General features: G+C 37.1%; 2 protein-coding genes across 2 annotated transcripts; both read right to left on the bottom strand.

Annotated features, from left to right (window-relative positions):
• Window positions 1–14137: 14137 nt before the first annotated feature.
• On the bottom strand, window positions 14138–15100 carry LOC122751669 (olfactory receptor 8G1-like). Its single transcript, XM_043998801.1, has one exon. The coding sequence runs from the start codon at window positions 15071–15073 to the stop codon at window positions 14138–14140; it is 936 nt and encodes a 311-aa protein (XP_043854736.1). The 5' UTR covers window positions 15074–15100.
• Window positions 15101–22551: 7451 nt separating this feature from the next.
• Window positions 22552–23487, bottom strand: LOC122751690 (olfactory receptor 8G1-like). Its single transcript, XM_043998831.1, has one exon. The coding sequence runs from the start codon at window positions 23485–23487 to the stop codon at window positions 22552–22554; it is 936 nt and encodes a 311-aa protein (XP_043854766.1).
• Between the last annotated feature and the right edge of the window lie 3563 nt (window positions 23488–27050).

Consider the following 27050-nt stretch of genomic DNA (forward strand, 5'->3'; position numbering starts at 1 on the left):
TGTGCCACCTAGCCGCCCCCATCATTTCCTTTTTTAATATAATTACTACCCTGATATATCAGAGGAATGCTAGAGATATAATTTATCTAAAGATCTGAAAAATAGTTGACAATATCTCCCATTCTATAAATGTGGAAAAGATGAATAGATTCTAAGGTGGGAAGGGGGAAAGTACATTTAATTGGTTTCACTAATGGCCAAATTACCCAAATCAAATAGTCATTAATCATTAAAATCTAACTTGAATTAAAGTCTCTGGTGGAGCATTCAAGGGGATCTGACCCTGCTTTTGTGATGTTTAGTTTCTGTTTTAATCAATGAATTATATAAAAGTATAGAAGGCATGTTTTCCAAATCTGCAGATGTTACAAAACAGAAATAAATAACATATTAGATGATAGAGTTAAAATCCAAAAATATCTCAATAGGTGGCAATATTGGGCCAAATCTAATGAAATTTAATTGAATATGGATAAATATAAAATTCTAGACCAAGTTCAAAAATCAAATATTGAAAAGAGATGGTCTAGCTGTGTGACCCTTTGAAAGTCACTTAACCCTCATTGTTCTGCAAAAAAAGAAAAGACATGGTCAGATAGCAATTGATCAGGAAAATCTGAGGACTATAGCAAACTAAACTTAAATATAAGTTAACTATGCAACATGGCATGTAAAAAGAAAAAGCTCATGAATCATTAAGGTACATTAAGATATGTTGTCCAGAATAGGACAAGTAACATTCATTGTACTCTGTCCTAGACATTAGAATCTTAACTGCAGGGGGCAGCTAGGTGGCGCAGTGGATAAAGCACTGGCCCTAGATTCAGGAGGACCTGAGTTCAAATCCAGCCTCAGACACCTGACACTTAGCTAGCTGTGTGACCCTGGGCAAGTCACTTAACCCTCATTGCCCTGCAAAAACAAAAACAAAAAAGAATCTTAACTGCAAATGATTTCATCTGAGAACAATTCATTTAAGTTAGGATAAAGGGAAGGCCAGCAATAAACTCGATGTGCTCAAGGTAAGAACATGCAACCATAATAGCTGATCCCAGACATTCCACATGGCGTTCCATATCCCTATTCAATCATAATACAAACAAAAGAAGGGAGTTAGGGACGGAAAATGGAGAGGAGATGCTTTCCTCCTTTCAGATATGAATATCCAAAAGCTATGGTTCTCATTGTTGTGGTCCTGTCTTTGTGATCTTATAATGTCCTAATGCCCCATAGTATGACTAAAGGCTAAGAGAAAGCACAAGCTCTCAAATATTGGTGGCCTGAGGTGAAGTGTCCTTACCAATGTTGGACCTTAAATCAAAGTCATATTTGTACCGTGTTAGTTATGGATCTGTAGGTTGGGCCATACCTGTGGTATTACCTTCAGTGCTGGGGGACAGATTTTAGAAAAGGGAATTAATAAGCTAGAAATAGTCCAGAAGAGAGTTATCAAAATGGTGAAAGTCCTTGAGGTCTTAGTATGTGAAAATCAGTTGAAATAACTGGGGGGAGGGGGGTCTGTCCTAGGGAAAAGAAAACATAAGTTCACAATTGGCTATTTTTGAAGAACTATTGGCTTTTCAAGATATGTTATATTGTATTACAGTCATTCATTCTTTCACTTATTGATTTATTTGCCACTTTATTTATAATTAGACATGTTTGTATTGGGTCTAGAGACCAGAACAAGGATCATTGGGTAAAAACTGTAAAGAGAAAAGACTGGTCTCTGACCTAAATGAGATCACAAATGATTTAGGGAGAAACGATTAACACCCAGAGAAAAAATGAATATTGCATATTGCACTAATAAGTGCTACATTGAAGATTAAAAATCATACTTGGTAAGGCTTAAATAGTAGGAGATTTCATTGACAGAACAAAAACTGAGGTGTGTCCTGAAGGATGGAAAAATTTAATATTCAGAAAGAAAGCATTCCCAGTAAAAAGAGGAAGGGAAGAATGGCCAAATAAATAATTAGGAATTAAAATTTCCTTCCCTGTTAGCTGTTCTTGAGTTCACTTTACAAGGCTGAGTGTTTAGATCTCAAGGGTATCCAAATGAATGGGGAGGTTTTTGGGTAACCTTGGGTTCAAATGTAAAAATGTATGTGCATACTTATATAAGTACAAATCTTATCTTGTGATAGAATATAAAATCTTTGAAATAAGGAGCTATTTTTTATCTTTGTATTCCTAGTGTCTAGTACAGTGCCTACCACAGAGTTAATTCTTAATCATTACATGTTCATTTATTGAATTTATGAGTTAATGTATATACATGTGTGTGAAAAAATTTATCATTTTGTTACTCTTCAGTCAATTTTAATGACAGATAACACCAGTTTCTTCACTGTGGTTGTGGGTTGTTGTTTTTCCTATTTGTTAAGCAGTAAGACAAAGTGGAAGTAAGCTTAAAGTATAGCATGAAGGACTTTGAGCACAACTCTAAATATCCTTAGACACTGGATCCGCGCATATGTGGAATGGCTTGGCTAGGAAACAGTTCAAATGATAGGACTTGATTCAGCTTCAAAGGGCTAAATTAGATAAGCTCTTGATTTTTCTTCTATAGTTCTTTCTTTCCTTTTAAAATCCCAATATTTAGAATCTACACCAACTCCCCTACTACAGGAAAAGTCATTAAAATTATCAGTCTCTAGACTGTTGGCCTGTATCCCTGTGTACCGGGACCAATAACTTTTATCTATAAAACCAACACTGAAATTAATCCCACAAGGCAAAATTTTCTTGAACCTCTGGGGAAAGGCCATCTCAGGGATTAATTTAAAAGTTATACTTTCTCTAGAATCCTTAGAGGGACTTGATTGAAGCAATACCTGGGAAAAGTTTCTCTGAATTTACATTCAAAACACCCTAGGCTATTTATGTAACTCTCTAAGGAAAGAATCTGTATTGCAGAAAATGAAGGTTATGCATTGAGTGAAAACTATACTCAGGTGTGTACATTATACTTCACAACTGTCTCTAGTGTCTCTTTACCTAGATCTAGAAAATCCACTTAAAGGTAGTCTCATTTAAGATAGTTTTGAATGGGGTGAATGTTAATGAACCACTTGTGTTTGTAGAAGTCATGTTTTGCATTTATAACAAAGGGCACCAATTTAATTAAAGCCCAGGGAATTCAAACCTCTATCTCTACTTGGGAATGCTTGATTACTGAATATAGGTAGGAGAGGAGCTTTTTCTATCATTTCTCACATTCTCTGTTTCACTCAGGTGAGTGATTTTCAGGTTTAGTGGGGAAAGAATTGGCACTTAAAAGTATCCTCAGAGATGCCATAGCTAAGTGTGTTGGAAGGTTCCTCAATTCTATGGACAGGTTAATTGTATCTACTAAAGTCTCTGACCTTGAGGGAAAAATGCAAGAGAGTGTGCTTGAAAAAAATAATGTATACATCATACTGAGACCTTCTCTTGTGCCAGTCTTTCCTATCCCCAGGGGTCCCTATGGTTATTCAATCTGTGAAGTCATTTTATAAGGATGGACACAAGAACAGATAGGGATACAGATGAGTAAACTGAGACTCAGAGTTATAATTTACTGAAGGTCACAAAGTTGGTAAAGTTTGAACCAGAAATAAAAATTAGATATGACATAACCCCTCCCCCAATACACAACTTTGGGCAACTTTGAAACAAACAAATAAAACCCTTTCTTTTGCCAAACCTTTAGCCTTTATTTGTATGACTAATTCATGACAGAGTACCAAAGACCAAGGCTAAGACCACGTTGACACAACAGTAAAAACTAGGGTCAAGGACAAGGAATACACAGCCATACTGAAAGTCTGCAAGTTTGATTAGACAATGTTGAGTCAATATGCCTTTAAATTCTGCCTTTAGATGAGACATTGGTAGGGTCAGCTGAGCAGCACAGTGGATGAAGCATGGGCCCTGAATTCAGGAGGACCTGAGTTCAAATATGGCTTCAGACACTTAATACTTACTAGCTATGTGACCGTGGGCAAGTCACTTAACCCTCATTGCCCTGCAAAAAACAAAAGCAAAAACAAAACAAAACAAAAAGCCAAAACCCTAAGAGCCTCATTCAATGTCACCTTGTGGTATGAAATTAACCTGAGGTGGGCTTCAAGACAATGCCAGAGAAGCACACTATCAGACAGATCTTACCAAGGTAAAAAAGAAAGAAACAAACAAAGAAAAGAAAAGAAAGAAAGAAAGAAGGAAGAAAAAAGAAAGAATAAGTAAATGAATGAATGAATAAATAAATAAGTGAATGTGTGAATAAGTGAATGAATAAATAAATTAATGGACAAAATAAATAGATAAATGAATAAATACATAAATATATAAATACATAAATGAGTGAGTGAGCAAAGATAGATAGATAGATAGATAGATAGATAGATAGATAGATAGATAGATAGATAGATAGATGGATGAGACATTGGTTGCTCTAGTGTTTTGTTTTGGTTTTGTTTTTTTGCAGGGCAATGAGGGTTAAGTGACTTGCCCAGGGTCACACAGCTAGTAAGTGTTCATTTAAGCTAGTAAGATCGGATTTGAACTCAGGTCCTCCTGAATCCAGGGCCAGTGCTTTATCCACTGTGCCACCTAGCTGCCCCGAGTAGCTCTAGTTTTAATATTGTATTTGGTTCCTGGCTTTTCATTATTCCAGGAAAACCCAACCTCTCCTTCCACCCTAGATACTAGAATCTATTACCTTAGATACAAATTTGGACTTCAATATTGCTCTAAATCCTATGAGCTTCTTTACCTGAGATTCCTGGAGCACTAGTGATGATCATAATTATTATTAGTCCATTGCTGGAAATTTGACATTATTCACTAGCTTCCTGACCAGATTGCCTAAAACCAACAGTGGCAGAGATCTAAGACCTTACCCTAACAATTGGAGTAATTCTCATGGTGACTGGCTGTATTGGAAGGTATATTTGGTCCTGTGTGAGAAGTAAACTCCTAACCTAGGCAGCAGATAGAACCATCAGTACTGGAACCTGGTAGAAGCTCAAGTCACCAATGTTTTAATTTTTTTTCAATTTTATTGATATATTTTCTTTTTACATCATCTTCATTTATATCAAAGTCCATCACATTCAGAATGCCAAACAGAACAACAAATAGAAAAAGAAAAAAATAGAAAATGCACTAAGCAACAGTCTAAAGAGGAAGAGGAGTATGTGAGAAATATTGCAGAGGTAAAAATGACATGTCTTAGCAAGAGATTGGATGGAGAAGAGTGAGGATTTTAGAATGACACCTAGATGGTACAAGATGATTCATTGGTGTGTAGGGATGAAACTTATATTGCATTTTCACTTTTCTTATCTAAGAGTTAGAAAGAAATTATACTTTACTGATATTTAACAGGTGGTTTGACACTTGCACTTTTACTCAGTCAATATGTGAAGCTGGTAGATGTGGTATCCTTAGGAAGAATGGAAATTCCACATGGGTAGAGGGATTGACAATTGAAGCTGACCACACTGACTCATTTTCATGGTATTTTACATGTGCCCAAAGTGGATTGACATGGTAATAAGCCCTTCAGTACTGAGCCACATGCAAGCAGCCAGGGCACAGATTCAACAGTAGCTCGTGTGTGTGTGTGTGTGTGTGTATGTGTGTGTGTGTGTGTGTGTTTGATTTCACTCTCCACTGTGAGTTAATTATGTTAGTTTTAACCAAAAACTAACTCTCAAAAAATGGACAACTTATAAAGGATTCCTATAAGTAAACTGCTGTTGAAAGATAATACTACCAATGGGAACACAAGTGAACAAAAGACTGGGAAAGCTGACACTACTCCAACTCCTAAGAAAGATCTCTTTATTAGCTGCAACATGAAGTAAAAACAATGAGGAGCTTATCATACCTATCAAAAGAGTCAAAATATGTAAATTTATCAGTATTATTTGCATTATGGCTACATATCCACTATCCTTAATGTTGAACCTTGACCTAAGTTTACATTGCCCAAAAATTCATATTGCCTAATTCCCATTCCAATGACTTTTTCTCATTCCTCATTTTCCTGTACCTCTTGGAAGCCCCTGACACTTGATTACTCTCTCTTCTTTAATACTATCTTTTTTCTATGTTTTCAGAACACTACTCCTTAGTCTCCTTGCTTCATCCACATCCAGGTCCTGTCTACTAAACATAGGTGTCCCACAGGGTTCTGTTCTGTGCACTCCCCTTTTCTCCCTTTTTATTATTTCTTTTGGTGATCTCATTAACTCCCATCAATTTAATTGCCATATCTCTGCTGATGATTCCCTAATCTACCTATTTTACCCTAACCTGTATGCTGACTTCCAGTCTCACATTTCCAGGCCTGGATGCCTAGTACGCATCTTAAACTCAACCCGTCCAATAGCAAATTCTTATCTTTCCTCATTATTACTGAAGGCACCACTATGTTCCCCATCTCCCAGGCTTGCAATCTTGTTATCAACTGCAACTCCGCCATCTCCCAACCCTCTTATCGCATTCATTGCCAAGTTCTGTCTATTTTACCTTTCTAACATTTTTCAAATATTCCTCCTTCTCTCCTTTGATACTGTCGCTATGTTGGTGCAGGAGGCCCTCATCACCTTATGCTTGGACTATTGCAACAGCCTGCTGGTGGGTCTGCTACAAGCATCTCTCCACTTCACTCTATCCTTCAACTACTAACATGATTTTCCTAAAACACAGGTCCAAACATATCACCCCTCTACTCAACAAATGCCAAGGTATTCAATCTCTTTCATAATTTAGTCTCCCTCCCTCTTCACCTTTTCAATCTTCTTTATCTGACTCTTCACCCCATACTCTTAGATACAAGGACACCAACTTCCTTGATGTTTCATGAACAAGACATTTTATCTCTTGGCTCTGGGTATTCTCTATCTGTCCCCACATCTGGAATGTTCTTCCTTCTTATTTATGTTTCTTGGCTTCCCTGGCTTCCTTCAATTTGGGGGGGGGGGGGCAGGGCAATGAGGGTTAAGTGACTTGCCCAGGGTCACACAGCTAGTAAGTGTCAAGTGTCTGAGGCTGGCTTTGAACTCAGATCCTCCTGAATCCAAGGTCAGCACTTTATCCACTGCTCCACCTAGCTGCCCCTTCCTTCAAATATGAATTTAAATTCCACTTTCCATAGTAAACCTTTCACAATCCTTCTTAATCTGATTGCCTTCCTTTTCATAATTATTACCTATTTATTCTGTATATACCTTGTTTTTATATATTTATTTACCTATTGTCTCCTCCATGGCTTATGAGCTCCTTGAGGACAAAGGACTATCCTTTCATTCTTTTTCGTATTTCCATCACTTAACTGAGGTGCCTCACCTCAATCAAGAGAGAAAGTCTCAGATCTTACCTAAGGAAAAATCTCCCAGTCTCTAGTGTAAGTCACAAGCTAGGGGTTGTTGTTGTTGTTGTTGTTCATTCTCCATTCTCAAAGAGGACTATGACATCAGGGAGATGATGTCCTGACTTGCACTGAATGGGATTTAAGTGAGGCAGGGCTGTGCAAAGTCACTAACCTCACTTTCTTCTCCAGAGTCTTCTGGGTCTAGTAGCAAGATATATATCAGGATGGCTGGAGATGGCCTCAGATGTTTAAGACAATTGGGGTTAAGTGATTTGCCCAGGATCATACAGCTAGTGTCTGAGGTGAGATTTTTAACTCAGGTCCTCCCAACTTAAGGGCAAGTGTTCTATCTACTGTGCCCTACATGCCCCCAAGCTAGGGATAGGAGCATAAGAAAAGTTGCCAGTTTCTCTAAAAGTCAGTTTCTTCCTAGTCTTTCTCTCCCTTCAGGGATCTGAAGAGACTCTGAAATGTTATAACTTCTCTCTTAAAGCTGGAAACCAGATGACAAGGATCTCTCTTTTTCTCTAGCTCCCACTAACTCTGCATCTCACACAAGAGTGAAACATTGAGTAAACAGTCTCCATCAATGAAGATAGTTCCACGCAATTGACTCTTGCAGCCAAGGGATACATACACACACACACACACACACACACACACACACACACATGCACACATTGCACATACAATATACTAATGTAACACCAACTGATGTTCAAATACAACTGATTGGCATGAGGAAAAAAGAAACTCACTATCTAAAACTCAATAAAAACTTTTCTATGATTGGTGGATGGGATTAAAATTAGTTTTATGATTAGGTAAGTGCAGATAATGATGAACTTCTATGTAAAATTCTGTCTTTCTGAGGTTGTTGTGTTTGTTTCCCAGCTATGGGATCCAATGAAACCTAGTGTTGAAATAAACTGAATTTAGAACCAGGCTTTTAAATAACTCTATCCCAAAGTTTCTAAGATTTCCAAAGATAATAAAACATATACGATTATGTTGTTCTCATAAAAATATTGTTTATTTAGTATAATTTATATATTTTATTTAAAGACAAAAAAGGTTTTGTAAATCAGTGAAAACATAATATTCTTACATATTTATTTTATCTTTATCTCATTCTTTTTAACTTCAATTTTATGTATGTTTTATAATGATCTGGGCTCTCTTTTCTCCTCTCTATTATTTCATTTGGTTAGCTCATCAGCTATCATGGATTCTGTTATCATCTCTATGCTGATGAATCTCAACTCTATCCAGTCCTAACCTCTCTCCTGACCCCTGGTCTTATATCAAATTTCTATTGGACGTTTCATACTGGATGTCCCATAGATATATTAAATACATTGTATCCAAGATTTAACTGATTATATTTCTCCCATACCCTCCCTTCTTCCTAACTTTCTTATTATAGTTGAGGGTCCCACCATTCTGCCAATCACCTAGGCTAACAACCTAGGTATTATCATCAATTTCTCATTATCATCCCAATTCTATTGCCCTGTCCTATTGATATTACTTTCATATCTCACATATACATCTCTTCTCTTATGATGTTGTAACTTTCCTGCTGTTGACCCTCATTACCTCATGACAAGACTATTGAAATAACCTTTTAGTTGGTCTCCCTGACTCAATTCTCTTCCACTCCAGTACATATTCCACTCAGTTTTCATAATGATCTTTTTAAAGTTCAGTTATCACCATGTCATTCTTTTTCATTCAATGAACCGAAGTGAGTTCCTATTATCTCCAGGATCAAATAAAATCATCTATTTGCATTAAAAGTCCTTTATGGGGGGCAGCTGGGCGGCACAGTGGATAAAGCACCAGCCCTGGATTCAGGAGTACCTGAGTTCAAATCCGGCCTCAGACACTTGACACTTACTAGCTGTGTGACCCTGGGCAAGTCACTTAACCCCCATTGCCCTGCAAAAACAAAAACAAAAACAAAAACAAAAAGGTCCTTTATGGAGACAGCTAGATGACACAGTGGATAAAGCACCATACCTTGATTCAGGAGTACCTGAGTTCAAATTTGACCTTAGACACGACACTAGCTATGTGACCTTGGTCAAGTCACTTAACCCTCACTGCCCAGGAAAAAAAAGGAAAAAAAAAGAAAGTCCTTTGTAACCTACCCCCTAACTTTCCAGTCTTCTTACACTTTTCCACACTGTTTCCAAATATTTTATGATTCAGTGACATTGACATCCTTGCTGCTTCTTGTACATCATACTCTACATCCTGATTTCATGTGTTTTTACTAACTTACCACATGGCTCTGATTGTCTCCCTCCTCACCTCCAGCTCCTGTTTTCCCTGTTTTTCCTGCAAGATTAAGATATAGTCCACCTTCTATAAGAAGCCTCTCTGATTCCTCTTAGTACAAGTGCCTTCTTTCTAGGAATTATTTCCAATTTATTTCGTATATATCTTATCTGAACATAGTTATTTACAGGTCGGGGCAGCTAGATGGCGCAGTGGATAAAGCACTGGCCCTGGAGTCAGGAGTACCTGAGTTCAAATCCGGCCTCAGACACTTAACACTTACTAGCTGTGTGACCTTGGGCAAGTCACTTAACCCCAATTGCCTCACCAAAAAAAAAAAAAAAAAAAAAAAAAAAAAGAGTTATTTACAGGTTGTCTTTCCCCATTAAATAGTGAGCTCCTCGATAGCAGAGACTACTTTTTCTCTTTCTTTGTATTCCCAACACATAGAACAGTGCCTAGGAGACAATAGGCACTTAATAAATGCTTGGTGACTTACTTGTTGTTAACTTGAATAATATGTTAGTAGAGATCAGTTATCTAATTTATAAATCAATAATTATAGTTATATTGAGGGTACAGGCTCAAAAAATTTCTTACTTTTAAAGGTGCGAGATCAAAAAATGTGGAGACAACTGCTCTAAGTAGTCATTAATATGTATGGTCACATCAGTGAAGATAATTAAATCTCCAGGCATAGAATACATGTATAGGAAGTCCTCCAATTCTTCACATAGTCAAAAATAATTCCCTCAATACTGCCTCCCTGGACTAATATGGGTTTCAGTTTGCAAAATCATTTACATAATTTAACAATGAATTTATCTGATGTCATTGTTCCAGAATGGCTGAAACTACATCCTATTAGGAATCATATCACCAACAAATCTCTAGTTTCCCAGCCTTAAACTCTGGCTAATGCTAAAGCAGTAGCCTTTCTTTCTCCCTCCTCCATTTCTTCCTTTCCAAGAAATAATGTCTTAATTCCCTATCACAAAGGGATACCTATAGTTGAGAAATAGCAAAGATGATAGCTTGCATTTTAAATACTAGTTCACAATCATCAAGAGAAGCTAGTATCTATTTCTGTTGAACTTTAAAGATAGGATTGTGTGTGTGTGTGTATGAATGATTACATTGGGTTTAGAGTCAGGATGAATATACAAGTGTATGGAAGGCACAGCAGGTGTCATATGAATACGTTTTTCTTGCTGAGAAGATCATCTGTTTGCTATGAACTGCTACTCCTGTGCATGTTTTCTGAGCTTGTGAACCATGTTACCAGGTCATCAAGGGGAATGGTGGAAGAAAGAAGACTTTCCACAATATTCCAAGGGAACAATTATGTCTGGATTTTCAAGCACACTCTTAGGGTGATGATCCAGTTGTAGAGCAAGTACTGAATCAGATTTCAGCTAGGCTATCTGATATATCTTCTTATCTCATATTGAACCTTTACCTAAAAGTATCCCCTAACATAGAGATATAACACATAACTATATACTGTAATGTCACAAAAACACCAAGAAAAGAATGAAAGTTCTGTGTTTCTCTGTCTCTGTCTCTCTCTCTGTCTTTCTCCTCTCTGTCTATGACTTTGACTATGACTCTCTATCTCTGTCTGACTGTCTCTTTGGTTTAATTTTTCTTCCATATATATAATAGCACTTTAAGTACTTGAAGCCTCTAAAATTCTCTTTTTCATCAAGCCTGAGCATCTCTATTTCCTTCAAATGATGGTTATAATGTCTTATCTTCAGTACCTCACCATGCTGGTGGCCTTCCTCTGAATATGTTCTAACTTATCAGCCTCCTTCCTTCTTAGGATTTTCTGGCTAGACCTTGACACCAGACCATGAATTTAATCTTGCCAGGACAAGACTTTCATGTCTCTTTGTTGGGTTGCCTAATCTAACTCTCCCCCTCTGCAAACCGCTATGCATTCTTTATCAAGAAATAAAACATGAAGGCATATTCAGCTGTGCCCATGGTTTGTGTTTAAAAGAATATGAGTTTAGATTAAATGCACAGAGCTCCTGACACAATTACCCCCAAAACAACAGTAAAAAGCAAAACACTTTTGAGGAAGGTTAAGATGTTCTGCATAACTGCACAAGTATGATATATTGAATTGCTTGATTTCATAGGGAAGATTGAGAGGGGAGGGAGGAAGAAAAATTTAGAACACAGAATTAGCTCAACAACCTTAATCTCATCGGAGTGGGCTCACGGAGGCAATAACATATGCACCCAATTGGGAGCAGTAATCTATTTAACCCTACAGGAAAGTAGGAGGGGAAGAGAATAAAGAGGAAGGGGTGAAAGATGGGAGAGCAGAATGGGGCAGGGGCAGTCAGAAGCAAAACACTTTTGAGGAGGAATAGGGTAAAAGAAGATAGAAAATAGATTAAATATCATGGGAAGGGAATAGGATGGAGGGAAATGGTTATAATGAGTTACTATAATGGCAAAATGTATGGTACCTACTTTGCTGGGCTATTGTGAAGAAAATTATTTGTCAAGTTTAAGGTACTATATAAAAGTTATGATGAACAAGATGCTATTAGAAAAACCTGGAAAGACCTACATGAATTGAAGCTGAGTGAAATGTACTGTATACAAAATAACAGCAATAGTATAAGATGATCTGTTGGGAAGCACGTGATTATTTTCAGCAATGCAATGATCCAATATAACTCTGAGGGACTTATGAAAATTGCAATACACCTACAGAGAAATAATTGATGCTATCTGAAAACAGATTGAAGCATATATAGAGAGTTCCATTTTGTTTTTATCTGTTTTCTCTCACAGTCTAGCTAATGTAGAGATGTTTTCCATAACTACTAATGTATAACTTATATTGAATTGCTTGAGTTGTTGGTGTGGGGGGTGGGAAGGGAGGGAGGAAGAGAAGTTGGAACACAAAGTTTTTAAAAAATTGATGTCAAAATTTGCTTTTACATGTAATTTGGAAAATAAAATTATAAACAGAGAAAAAAGAATATGCTTTTAAAATGCTCAGTATTATCTTCAGAGTATTAGTAGTTACTACTTTCAAAAAATACTACTCTGTGGTAAAAAATAAATCACAAGCCCTTCCTGAATGGAATGCCCATGTGTTAACCCTTTCCTTTCCCATACACAAGGATAACCACTTATGCTAACAATATACCAAACAAGTACTACTGGGCTGCTATCAACTCCATTATGATGGCTCCAAGTCTCTGCCCTCTTCCTACAATCCTACTTTATATCCACATTATAACCCTCACTCACCACAACCCCAATTCTCCATATTCCTCAGTTAAATGGTGAAGACAAGGCATCCTCTCTAAGTCCTTAACATTTTCCAAGACAGCTAAATTTATACTTGGCCATTCAGAGTCAACCTCTAGCAGCTATGTCTTATCATTGTGGCAGCCAGGAAAAAAATAAACTCCTTTCTTTTCAGATTTTTTATGCTAAGTAATGTAGCTTTTAGAGTTTGGGGATCTATGCTGAGCTCTAGATAAATAATACATACCTATAGGGAGATACCTAATCTTCTCTTTATCCAGTTGATATTCCTGTTAGAGAACAGTTGGTATGCGCAGAGTCCCAGATTAAAGCTGACTTGAGAAGTATCCTTATGAGAATTATGTGCTGAGTTTCCTCATACACTTTTAGGTAACAAAACAATATCTTACATTTTCACAAATAAACTCATTCCCTCCAATGATCCTCTTACCTGAGTAATATTACAGTGTAATGATTACAATTCTTCAGCAAATATTTAATTAATTTTTTTCTTCACTGTGAAGGGGCTTTAGAACACAAAATTTTACAGATCAGTGCTATGTTTCTATGAACCTTGAGGATCTGGGAAGGTGATTGGTGGCTATACAGCTTATTGCAGGGCACAAAGACATGAACAGACTTGGAGTAGTTTACAATACTAAAAGACAAGAAAGTTACCAAGAGAATGAAATGATCATATTAGCAGTATAAGAGAGAATGGATTTCAATCATAAACCCAGTCAATTAATTGGTTGGGTAGATTAAGTACAGACTAAAAGGAAATGGGTCAAGATTGAATGGAATAACATAATAAAATGCAGTCAAAGCTAGAGATAAAACAGAGCAGTTAAGGTACATAAGCAGCTTGTTGCAATGGTGAACATAAATTACACAAGGTGAGGATCCTGGAGAAGTGAAATCTTTAGAGTAGATGGCAGCTATCCCACTTTGCATTTGGCTCATCAAAACAAAGATATGATACTTCCATATTCTTTATTAGTATACCTAATCATTAGGATTGCTCCAAGAGAAGCATTGTAATATATTTGAAAAGAAAAAGGATCATGGAGAGATTTCAGAAAAGAGTTTGTGAGCAGAAAGTCTACATCAGTATAACTTGGCATCTGAGAAAAATAAATGATTTTTCCAAAGGGAACACATTTTACAGAACAAACCACAAGCTTGTTACCCTGGCATTTCTTTTCTTCAGCAGGACATTCTCCTCTCTATGAATTTCTTCATGGCAACTTTGACATCCTTGTTTCTCAGGCTGTAGATCAGAGGGTTCAACATGGGTACAATGATTGTGTAAAACACAGAAGACACTTTCCCCTGTTCCATGGAGCTGACTGAAGAGGGCTGCAGGTACATGAAGGCAGCTGAGCCAAAGAAGATACAAACAGCTGCCATATGGGAGCTGCAGGTGCTGAAAGCCTTGGACCTCCCTTCAGTGGAACGGATGCGGAGGATGCTGGCAATAATGAAGATGTAAGAGCTAAGAATGGTCAGAGTTGGGGCTAGGATATTAAATGCACTGAAGCAAACAACCATCACTTCGTTAATATAGGTGCTGGAACAGGAGAGCTCCAGGAGGGGATTGAGATCACAGAAGTAATGGTTGATGACATTGTCCTTACAGAAGAACACTCTAAGCATGCAGCCTGTGTGAGCTGTGGCACCAACCAAGCCCATCATGTATACACCAGCTACCAACCAAATGCAGACCTGATGGGACATGATAACATTGTATAGCAGGGGGCTACAGATGGCAACGTAACGGTCGTATGCCATAGCTGCCAACATGTGGCACTCAGCAATTACAAAAATGAGGAAGAAATAGAGCTGAGTCATGCACTCATTGTAGGAGATGATATTCTTGTCTGACACAAAATTCACCAACATTTTGGGGGTGATTATGGTGGAATGACAGAGATCAATGAAAGACAAGCTGCTGAGTAAATAGTACATGGGAGTGTGAAGGTGAGAAGTGATGACAATTAGTGCTATCATGCCCAGATTCCCCACAATGGTAACTACATAAATGCTCAAAAATAGTAGTAAGAGGGGAATCTGGAGCTCTGGCATGTGTGTTAGACCTTCAAGGATGAACTTTGTCACTGCAGAGTTATTTCCTCTGTCCATTTGAAAGGGATGTTCTGTGAGAATGGGGAAAAAGCAGCACATAAGAAGAGATCTCCATGATTTTTCAGAGGTTCATAAAGAATGGGAAACTGGGGAGCAGCTAGGTAGAGCAGTGGATAGGAGGATCTGTGTTTAAATCCAGCCTAGATATTTACTACCTATATGAGCCTGGATAAGTCACTTAACCCCAATTGCCAAAAAAAAAAAAAAGAAAAAGAAAGAAAGAAAAGAAAAAATGGAGACTGAACTTAGGAATCTTTGGCTACTATTCAGTATTTCTTTGTTGTTTCTGTACACTCAATGTCTCTAGTGGCCTCATAGGATTATTAAAATGAGCCTTATCTGATTTTCCTCAAGTATTATTGCTAGGGCAACATTAACAATATGAAAAATAATGAACCAGTCACAAAAGGTTATTACTAATAGTTTTTCTTGTGGTCATTATCCTAGCCTTGCCTTTTCTATATCTTGATTATGTCTCTAAAGTACTATTAAAAACTCAGATGACCAGAAATGATGATTTCTGTACTTATATCAGAGATGAGAAAATATTTTTTTGAGATGTTCATTTATTACCTAAGGTCAAAAATTTGAAAAATCCAATGAAACTGTGGTCCTCTCTTTAATGAAGCACTACTGAAAGAAAGAGGGGCTGGAGCCACCTTGACAACCATCGACTCTGAACTTTCCCTCATAGTACACTATTTCCTCACCAACCTCATGTTGAGATCTCTTGCTGACCATGCAGGCCTTTCAGGTTGTATTTCATGAAATTCTAGGCTTCCATGACTTTAGGCTTAGAAGAAGAATATTTACTCACCTGTCAGTTTTGGAACATAGGATTATTTCACCCAGTATTCTAGAAGGTAAATGGCATTGATGAGGGTAGTGGTGACAGTCTTGAAAACTGTCCCTCATGTACCATTTCTATTTTCTGCCTAATTCAGAGTTTGGATCCCACACATTGAACTTCTCTCTGAATTAGAAATCCCAATTTCTGATTTTGGCTTTTTGGGGAGGTTTCACTTCTTATGTAAGGGAGAAAGTGGCACTCATCAATATAAGCAGAGCTGCTGGCTTGTTTGGTATGAGTGTTTTCTCTTAAGACAAGAGAGTCCTGGGATTTGTTTAGACGTACAGCGAAGTCTCTCATCTGTCTCGCTGGGGATACAATATTTCTGATGTCAGTGTTTGCTTTTTAACCTTTTCTTTCTCTTGTTAATAGGTTTGCTTAGACTAAATCTCTGCCTTATGGTCAGGAAGGAAAGGGTTGTAGAAAGTATCAGTTCTCTAGCATAAATATTTCACATGCTCCTTCTTAGATGTATACTATTTGATGAAATTTTGAAGCTACCATGATGTTGGGAGAGAAGGCAAACTTTTTCCCCCTTTTATAGAAAACAGAAACTCCAGAGGAAATGGGAATGCCTATAATGTTATTTTTAGATTCAGTTACTTAAAAAAAACAGGTATCATGTTATTGTGGAAAGACTATGAGTTTTGGAGTAATGAAGGATACGAATATGATTCCTTCTTTTAACATGTACTTTTATGCAAGGGCCAGCTAAATGGTGCAGTGGATAGAGTGCTGCACCGAGAGTCAGGAAGACTCCTCTTTGTGAGTTCATATCTGGCCTCAGACACTTGCTGTGTGACCCTGAGCAAATCACACTTGCTTCACTTGCCTCATTTATAAAATGAGCTGGAGAAGGAAATGGCGAATGACTCCAGTATCATTGCCAAGAAAACTTCAAATGGGGTCATAAAGAATCAGACATGACTGAAATGACTGACCAACATAACATGCAAGCCTATCAAAAAATAAAAACCTCTCTGAGCTCAATTCCCTTATCAATAAAATAGGGATTATAATACACAAGCTTTAATAACATAAATATCAGTTATTATTGTCAAATTCATCAATATATGTACAAATATTATAGACACATATATATGTACTTGCTTATATAACTATTACTTTATATTATTTATGTACTATACATACTTGATTTGCCTATAAAATGATTTCTTAGTATATTACATTTATAAGAATATTTTACCCAAGTAATGCTGCAATACTATGCAATACTATCAAGCATCTATGATTCCATCAGTATGGGTGCTTCTTCCACCTACACAGACTTCTGTGATTTGGTATTTATTTATTTAAAGAGATGGTATGGCCAAAAAAAGTGTCAGCTTTTAGCCAACCTCCTACATAAAGATATAGAATTGGATAATACCTTAAAAGTCAACTAGCCTAATCTCCTCGTTTTGCAGAGGAAGAACATGAGAGTCTATGAGCAGTTAGGTAACTTTCCCAAAGTTACAAAGGCAAGTGATCTTCTAAATTTAGCTAGTCTCTTCAGATAAAAAGCATACAGCTAACTTTTATGCGTATACTCCAGGCCTTTTGAGCTTACCAAAACAAAAAAGAGCTTGTGCTCCTTGGCACTATCTTCTAGAACCCGGAGCTACCCTCCAAACCATGATTCAGATATTGTTGTACAGAGGGAAAAGTGCTGAATTTAGAGTATTGAACTTGATGTGACTATAGCTGAGTTTGAATTTGAGTTCTACCATTTATTACCTATGTAATCTCGAGCAGGTGACTTAATCTTTCTGAGCCTCTGAGTTCATAAGAAATGAAATGGCTTTTCTGTTACTACATTTATTCCCAGCGGTAAAGAGTTGGCCTACTAAATAGAATGCTGTGCCTAGAGTCAGGTAGACCTAAGCTCAAATCCAGCCTTTTACTTATTGTGTGACCCGGAGCAAGTCATGTCACCTCTACCAACATTTTTCTCATCATTTTTCTCTGTAAAATGGGGATAATAATAACTCTCCCCTTCTACAGTTGTAGAGATCAAATGAAAAGTGCCTGGCTAAGTGTAAGAGCTTTAAAAGTACTCATTTCTTTCTGTCCTTTTATACACAATCTATCATGATCCTAAATTAACTAAGCAAAAACTAATTAATTGTGCCCTCCTCTAGATTTCATGTAAACTACCTTTCACACTTTCCACCCAGAGAACTGTTTTCTGTAAATTGAGTGGAGTGGTTGTCAGTCATACCAACCTGCTTTTCAGAATCATCCCTTTAGTTGTGAATAATCACCATGGAAGAATCTTCCAGAGTGGCACATGCCACTTGACAGCTAAAATGTGGGAGTTCTAATGTCCTGAGGACCCAGAACCAATCCTTGCTAATCATTTCTGTTTCTTGTCCTTCCTCAAGCATGTCAAGGAAAAAGATGACCACGCCCTTGGGACTTCTTTTTATGATGATGATGATGAACTTCTGCTTGATATGGTATCCTTGGTATGATATACCAGTACCCCCCTGACTGGGTCTCCACATTGGAAACTTCAGTCCTTTCCATCAAAGCTTACAACTCTTTTCTTAATTGTCTCCTTATATAGTCTTTTACATAGTGGTACAAGCTGAATATATAAACATAAAATCTATGGAAAGAACAGTACTTCCATCCCAATAAGGCTATATTATTTGACTGACTACTTGATACTTGGGTCTGAAACTTTTTAGCTACTCCAATGAATTTATTTATTCTTGGTTTTTAGGTGGCAATGTGGTATAGTGGTACAAGCACTGAACTTGAGATCAGGTATCCTAGGTTTGAATCCTTTTTCAAGAATTTACTATTTTTGTGACCATTGGCAAGTCACTTAACTTCCTATGGTCTCAATTTCACCACTTGTAAAAAATATTTCATGAGTTTTTTGTGATGAAAGTGTTTCACAAATCTTAAATTTATCTGTGTGAAAAATACATGAAATATTTTTGCCTCTAAGTTTGACCCTTATTCCTGTCATCTAGGAAATCAGAAAGTGGTTATATTACTAGATATATAGATTATATATAATCTACATCACTAGATGTAGATTACATGGTTATATCACTAAAGGTCATCAAGGCTCTATGTATAGGATGACTTACAAGGTCATCTTTCAGGTTCTCACATAGGCTCTCATAAAATAATGTTAATAATGCTTCTTTCAATCCCAGATTGATCTCAGTTGTTAACTCATTTAAATAAGATAACAGATTATATAGCTACATATTGTTTGGAATAGAGATATTTCCAATTCTCTGTTTATCTTAAACTTCTGACCACTCCTGATTAGTCATCTCTTCCACCAGTTATAGTCCAACAGAGAATAGCCTCTCTTAATCAACTATGAGAAAGCTACTCATACTTAATTGTGTAACAGAAGTATGATACTGTATGTTTTTACATGACACTAAAATGCTAGTTCATACTAGTCAAGATAGGCTAATATCTCTTTCTGCTGCCCTGGATGTATAATATAATTGGTTAAGATCAAAGTTGTTCATCTTCATCTAGTTAAACTGAAGACACAGCTGCTATACTATGAAAAGACTACTCTTACTGAAAGACTAATATTTTGGTCACAGGATGCTTCTTCCATATTTGTTCTCTAAGCCTCTACCAGGTGCTCAAGGAAGCATGGAAGAAATGGAAGAAATTATTTTCCTGATGATATTCCACTAGAACAATTACATATGGACTGTCAAATATATCTTTAAGATTATAGTATGGGATAGAGTCTCAGATCAAGTATTGTCTCAGAAATGAAGCCAGACTCTTGTCACACATTGAGTCCTTAGCAGAAAATCTATACTTTGCCATAGGAACTCTTCAGTGCCATAGAATTTTTTGGTTCTCTGCCTCCAGCTCTCTCTGTCTCTGTTTCTATCTCTATCTTTGTCTCTATGTCTCTCTTTTTCCCCTATCACACACACACACACACACACACACACATGTCCCTTTGTTGTTAACTCCCTACCTATAACAAGGATCTCTATCAGACTAATTTCTCTTTGGTATTATCAGATAACAGAATTCCTTCAGAAGGCTTACCTTGGCTTAATACTGAATATGTTTAAAATCTAAACCATACACAGGCAAAAAGTTGGGCAGCATAATTACTTATTGGCGAGCAGCAATAGCCCTTTCTCCTCCTCTTTAGGAAGGTGTCTTTTCTAAAGGCATCCTTGCACACTGTTGTAAGAAGATAACAAATATCTAACCTCCCAGGCAATAGCCAGGGCTCTAATTATTTCTTTAACAACAAATATATTTAATAAATTAATTATTTAGACAAGTTCCCCATTTCTTAAGCAAGTAAAATCTTAGGAGATGAGCTAGGCAGTTGGGTTGCTACTTCATACATCTATAAATCCTTTTTTTGGGGGGGGGTATTTTCTATCTGTGCCCTATCAGGAGAAGACAATGGTAACTTTCTATTGGGAGGATACTCCATAATCCCAATCTTGTCCATGTACCATTGGTTTCTGTTCTCATGCCCACATAATTTCTAATAAAAGTCAAAAGATCACAGTATGGGATAGGAATTCAGAGGTAAAATAGTTCCATTGATAGTTTAATCATGAATTCTCTCTTAAAAACTCTGACATTTTATTACCCAACTTCTTTTTTTTTTCCAACCTCTTCTTGAAGACATGTAGTGATGGGAAATTTACCACTACCTTTGTAGAATATTTTGTGATAGTTCCAATTGTCAGAAAAATCTCCCCTTATATCCTATTTAGTCCTTTAGAGTGAAAGAAGATAATCCTCATTTCCTTCAACTAATTTTAATTCTTCCTGTTGTTTGGTATCTGCACCATCCTGTTTCCTCTCTCCTATAATTGCTACAGTTTATCAATATCCTTTAAATGTTCTGATAAGAACACTGTTGATGTGGTCTGCTCAGGGAAGAGTACAGAATGACTTTCACATTCCTTTGTTTGTTTTCTTGGTTCTCCAAATCTTCACTTTACCCCATTTATCCTCATTTATTTTCCATCTGTAAGGAAAATGTGGAGGCAAATTCAGCTGTGATTATTTGTATGAGACTGGATCTTTAAGTGCTTATCATTGTTTGATCTGTTCTAGTATATTCTGTGCTCTGATTATGAATCCCACCTCTAACATCAGAATGACCACCTTGGAAAAGATATACCTTTATTTTGCTGACTCCCATTTTCTCTATTTTCTTGCAATCATGCTTTGGTCTTGTGTTAAAACATTCACCACTTCTGCTCATTCACCTCTTTGTTTCTGGCAGAGGGCACCTATTTAACCTTCTGTTGTAAAATTATTAGGAGTCACTCTTTGAAAATTTCATATTTTCTGAATAATCTGAGGTGACATTTTTCTACTTCAAAGATTTTAGCAGCTACAGATATAGCTATAGTTATATTACATGGGATTGGAAGCAAATACCTGACAATATATAATTTCCAGACAACTTGGGAAGCAAAGATGTAGTTTGTGCAGAGTGTCCCAGCCTAAAGCTGATTTTTTAAAAATCCCTTTATAAGAACTAGGAGCTGGCAGCTTCCTCACACACTATAGGTGGTATGGTACCTGGAGTTGCAAGAGTGATTTAATCCTCTTCAATATCCCAGCTATTTTCTAATAAGTATATAGTTTGATAAATCATGACTTCACAGCTAATATTTGTATTCTTAAATTTAACATCCTCTTTGGGATCTTAGGAAACATAGGATTACTGCAAAACTGAAGAATTTGCCAGAACAATCAGAGGGCAAGGGCAGCTAGGTGGTACAGTGGATAGAGTGTCAGACCTAAAGTCAGGAAGACTCATCTTCCTGAATTCAAATCTGGACTCAGATATTTGCTTTGTGACCCTGATTAAGTGGCTGAACCCTGTTTGTCTCAGTTTCCTCACCTGTAAAATGAGCCACAGAAGAAAATGGCAAACAAATCTAGTATCTTTGCCAAGAACACCCCAAATGGGATCATAAAAAGTCAGACACAACTGAAAAGTGACTGAAGAACAACAAAAATCAGAGCGCAACTGGGGTCTACATGAGTGAAAACAAAGACATCAATCATAGTGGAAGCACTTAATATTCAGTAAACATGAGAAATTTGCCTAAGAGACTAAAGTGTCTGTTCAGGATGATAGGACAAAGGTGCTCTAGGACATAAGCTAATATTTAATGCATTCAGTTAGTGAACCAAGTATATATTGAAAAATCAATATTGGATTAATTGAGATAACCTAATGGAAGAAAGATAAAGTTAGGGAGGGAGCAGAGACAGTACAAATATACAAGGATCCCATTCTAATGGTTAAGGCAAATTATACGCAGCTAAAGCTCTTGAGGAGTAGAAGTCTAATATGTGGCCTAGCAGTTATATCATTCTTAGTTCTAAAATAGTTCTCATTAGCCCATAAAAACAATGAGATATTATTTGATCTGATCATTATTATTGATTCAAGAGAGTCATTATGTTAAAAATGGAGGAAAAAGGATCCTACATTAAGAAAAGATAATAGCAAAAGGGTTTAAGAGAAATGTGCATACCAATGGATTCCAGCATCTGACAAAGAAATATACTTGATCTCACAAAGTGTAAAACAATATCCAGAACAATGTCCAACTTCATCACTGATATTTCTTCACCAAAACATTCTCCTCTCCATGAATTTCCTCATGGCAATCTTGACATCCTTGTTCCGCAGGCTATAGATCAGGGGGTTCAACATAGGGACAAGGATTGAGTAAAAAACGGAAGACACTTTTCCTTGTTCCATGGAGCTGACTGAAGAGGGCTGCAGATACATGAATGCACCAGAACCAAAGAAGAAACCAAATGCTGCCATGTGGGAGCTGCAGGTGCTGAAAGCCTTGGACCTCCCTTCAGTGGAACGGATGCGGAGGATGCTGGCAATAATGAAGATGTAAGAGCTAAGAATGGTCAGAGTTGGGGCTAGGATATTAAATGCACTGAGGCAAACAACCATCACTTCGTTAATATAGGTGCTGGAACAGGAGAGCTCCAGGAGGGGATTGAGATCACAGAAGTAATGGTTGATGACATTGTCCTTACAGAAGAACACTCTAAGCATGCAGCCTGTGTGAGCTGTGGCACCAACCAAGCCCATCATGTATACACCAGCTACCAACCAAATGCAGACCTGATGGGACATGATAACATTGTATAGCAGGGGGCTACAGATGGCAACGTAACGGTCGTATGCCATAGCTGCCAACATGTGGCACTCAGCAATTACAAAAATGAGGAAGAAATAGAGCTGAGTCATGCACTCATTGTAGGAGATGATATTCTTGTCTGACACAAAATTCACCAACATTTTGGGGATGATCACAGTAGAATGACAGAGATCAATGAAAGACAAGCTGCTGAGTAAATAGTACATGGGAGTGTGAAGGTGAGAAGTGATGACAATTAGTGCTATCATGCCCAGGTTTCCTACCATGGTGACCACATAGATGCTCAAGAAGAGCAGTAAGAGGGGAATCTGGAGCACTGGCCAATCTGTTAGTCCTGCAAGGATAAACTCAGTCACTGTGGAATTATTTCCTGTGTCCATTCTTGGGGCCCTGTTAGGGATGGAACAAATCAGCAGATTAGAGAAAGTTCTTTTACCCAGAGGAGTTACAAACAGAAGAGGTGTCTGACTCCGTGGCTCTTCAGGTATGTTTCTGGTTCCTCTGGATATCCAGTAATGTTGGCAGACTCCCAGGTATATGGTGTATTGAAATTCACCTAATATAATGAACTCTCCCCTCTTTTTATTTAATAAAGCTGGTAATGACTCTGCTGTTGTGGCAGGGAGTCCAGTATCTAGTAACATTGAGGGATGGGAATTCAGGGAAAAGGATTAATGCAAGTTGTTCCTCATAGTCTCTGACATGCCCATGTTCTTTTCCAGGGCCTGCTCATGTTTCTAAAATAAACCAACATTTTACTGGCCTTCAAATGGGGCTAGACTCAGTAAGGCCCTATAATTTCTATATTGTTTTAAAAATTAATGAAACATTTTACAAATGGATATTCAATGACTGCTTGAGGTCACAAAGTAAGAACATCAATGGAACTGTGGTTCTCTCTTCTATGAGACGTTCTTGAGAGATGGAAAGAATGGCTCCACCTTGACAACCATTGTTCTCAGCACTTTCTCCCATTGTACTGTGACTATTCACCAGTCCATGTCAGGAGCTACTAAAGACAGTATGGGGTGGAGAGGCCATGTTCCCAGGGCCCTAGGATCCCATTACTGTGGGTTTGTAAGGAGGACAGATTGGTCAGACACTCACCATGCAAGATGCTAACACAGAGGCTCTTCACTAACAATGTCCTAGAGGGAAAATAACGTTGACAAAGTCAATGGTAGCAATCCTTAGCATGATCCCTTATGCTCTAATTAATGCTAAGCATGATTCAGTAAACTCCCCTTATCACAATTTCTGATTGTGGCTTTTTCAAAAGGGTTCACTCCAAATGTAGGGGAGAAAATATCACCCATTAATAACACCAGAAATACATATTTATATGAAATGAATGTTAACTTCTGGGAAGTGAGAGTCTTGAGACCTGGTTAGAAATACTGACAAAGACTCAGGAAGATTCTTACCTCACTTGGGATTTTAACTCTTTTGGGAAGAAACCATTCGTAGTTGTTCCCCAATTGGAAGGTTTAATGGGTTTCATTAAGCTAATAAGTCCTTGATTTATTCTGGCTTATGGTCTAGAGATGAAGGGTCAGAGTGAATTTTAGAGCTCCTAACAAGCGCTGAAAAGGAAATCAATTAGCATCGATTCCTTTAATTTACTGTTAGTTTGGGGCAACTAGATGGTGCAGTGGATAGAGCATCAAATCCGGCCTCAGACACTTAATACTTACTAGCTGTGTGACCCTGGGCAAGTTGCTTAACCCCAATTGCCTCACTAAAAAAAAAAAAAAATTTACTGTTAGTTTGATGATAGGATAAAACTCCTTTCTTTAGGAAAAGCTAGTCCTAACAGCTAAGTCAGACTAACATAGGTAGTCTCCTAAATCTAGGTTACCTATCGGTTTAGTGAATCTGTAGATTGAAAAGATTTTATCATTTACTAGTAAAGAGTTTAGAAGAATAAAATAATCATAATCTCTTTTAGAAAAGGCTAAATTTCCCTTTCTAACAGAAGTGGAGGTTGATCAAAGGCTAAGGTCTCCTTTCTAGCAGAAAGAGGGGTCGGACAGAATCTAAATTCCCCTTTCTGGCAGCTGGAGAAAGGTCAAGAGGTTGAGGTCCTCTTTTCAGTCTTAGTGGATAAGCTCTCTTTTTTTTCTTGAGCTAAAGTCTGAGTCTAAATTGAGTAATGGGATCTTCTAAGGAATAATGGGGGTGTGGGGGGCTGCTAATCACTGATTACAAGTTCCTCTTTCCCAGTACATTTTCTGGTTACAAAAGGCACCACCTGTAAGGAAAGGAACTTCAGATAGGATTAAGAAAGGCTGAGAGATGCTACCTAGTCAGGCAACCTGCCTTGTCAGATTGAATTATGTTCAAAACAAACTTCTGTCATTTTTGAAAATTCCTCTTTTTTGTTAATAAAAATCATCCCTATAAAACACTTAAGGTATCTGACCTCTGAGGAGTCAGATAACCTGATTTTATATGCAAATACTAGCTTTGCAAATTAAATCATAGATAAGTTCATTACTTTGTCCTTAGTTTTCTTTTTATTTTAGATAATGAATTTGAATAGCTTCTCCATATATATATATATATATATATATATATATATATATATATATATATATATATATACAACCTCAAGCTATTATAGAGACAGTATAGGGATAAGGGAGATTCAAACACTTTTGTTTTCATTTTCTTTGCTGGTGAAGCAGAGAGAAACATTAGAGGAAATGTAATTACTTCAAATGCTCATTTTGGTGCTATTTATGGCTTTAATTTGCTTGTGAGACAGCATAATATAGAATGAAAAGAGCTCTAACTCTGGAATCAGGATTGATCTGGGTTTAAACTCATTTCATTTATTGCATATAAAACCATGGTCAACTATAACCTCTCTGAACCTCAATTTACTCCTTAATAAAATAAGAATCATGATATTTATAGTATCAATCAATTGACAAGCAGTTATTAAGCACTTATTTTGTGCCCAGGCACTGTGCTAAGGGGTAGGGATACAAAGACAGGAATGAATAGTTCCTATCCTCAGGGAAATGATTTTTTTGGGGGGGCAGGGCAATGAGCATTAAGTGACTTGCCCAGGGTCACACTACCGGATTTGAACTCAGGTCCTCCTGAATCCAGGGCTGGTGCTTTATCCATTGTGCCACCTACCTACCCCTTTCAGAATGTTTCTAAATGCAAATATATGTATATGCATGTGTGTGTGTGTGTGTGTATATGTGTGTGTGTGATATGCAAATATATGTATATACATATATATATACATTATATATCACAAAGGAAACAATTATTTTGAAAAACAATAATCAAAGGATTTTTTTTAAAGTTCAGACTTGAAACCAGTTTAAGAACACTGAAATAATGAGATTGATTCCATGTATTTTTATTGATTCTATTTATAATTAATTGATTTTTTTCCTATAACTGTCTAAGTCATGATTCTTTGCTCTGAACTTAGTTCAGAAATTCAATTGTCCTGTAATGAGTTAGATTTAGAAATCCAGTTCTCTATTAATCACTGTTCTATTCTTATGTCAAGAAAATCTGTTACCCTTAAAGGATTCAGGTGGACACCAGGAAGTTTGGGCTAATATTATCACACCACCAAGCTATCCTAAAGGGTCTAGTTTACCAGCCAAAAAAGTCTGGTTTTCTATTTCCATCCTTGCAGATGCAGCTGGACTTGAATGATGAATATTTCTTAGTCATAGGAGGGAAGGAGAACTGTCATTCCTGATTTCAATACAATCATCTTTTCTTCCATCTATGATTTTACCTTTCATATTTTCTGTACTCCCCCAAACTAAGAGAGCTATTCCCCTCATTTGGGGTCTTAATTTTGTTGGGGAAGCTGAGATCCCATTTATGGGTAAATTCATTCTTTACTAATAAATTGTGCTTAGAACTTTATGCTTCGGTCTATCTCAATTTTAGCTAATACAACACT

Source organism: Dromiciops gliroides, chromosome 3 (genome assembly GCF_019393635.1).
Source record: "Dromiciops gliroides isolate mDroGli1 chromosome 3, mDroGli1.pri, whole genome shotgun sequence".
Classification (NCBI taxonomy): domain Eukaryota; kingdom Metazoa; phylum Chordata; class Mammalia; order Microbiotheria; family Microbiotheriidae; genus Dromiciops; species Dromiciops gliroides.

Excerpts from the sequence above, each read along its gene's own strand:
- LOC122751669 (XM_043998801.1), bottom strand. The coding sequence starts at position 15,073 with ATGGACAGAGGAAATAACTCTGCAGTGACAAAGTTCATCCTTGAAGGT.
- LOC122751690 (XM_043998831.1), bottom strand. The coding sequence starts at position 23,487 with ATGGACACAGGAAATAATTCCACAGTGACTGAGTTTATCCTTGCAGGA.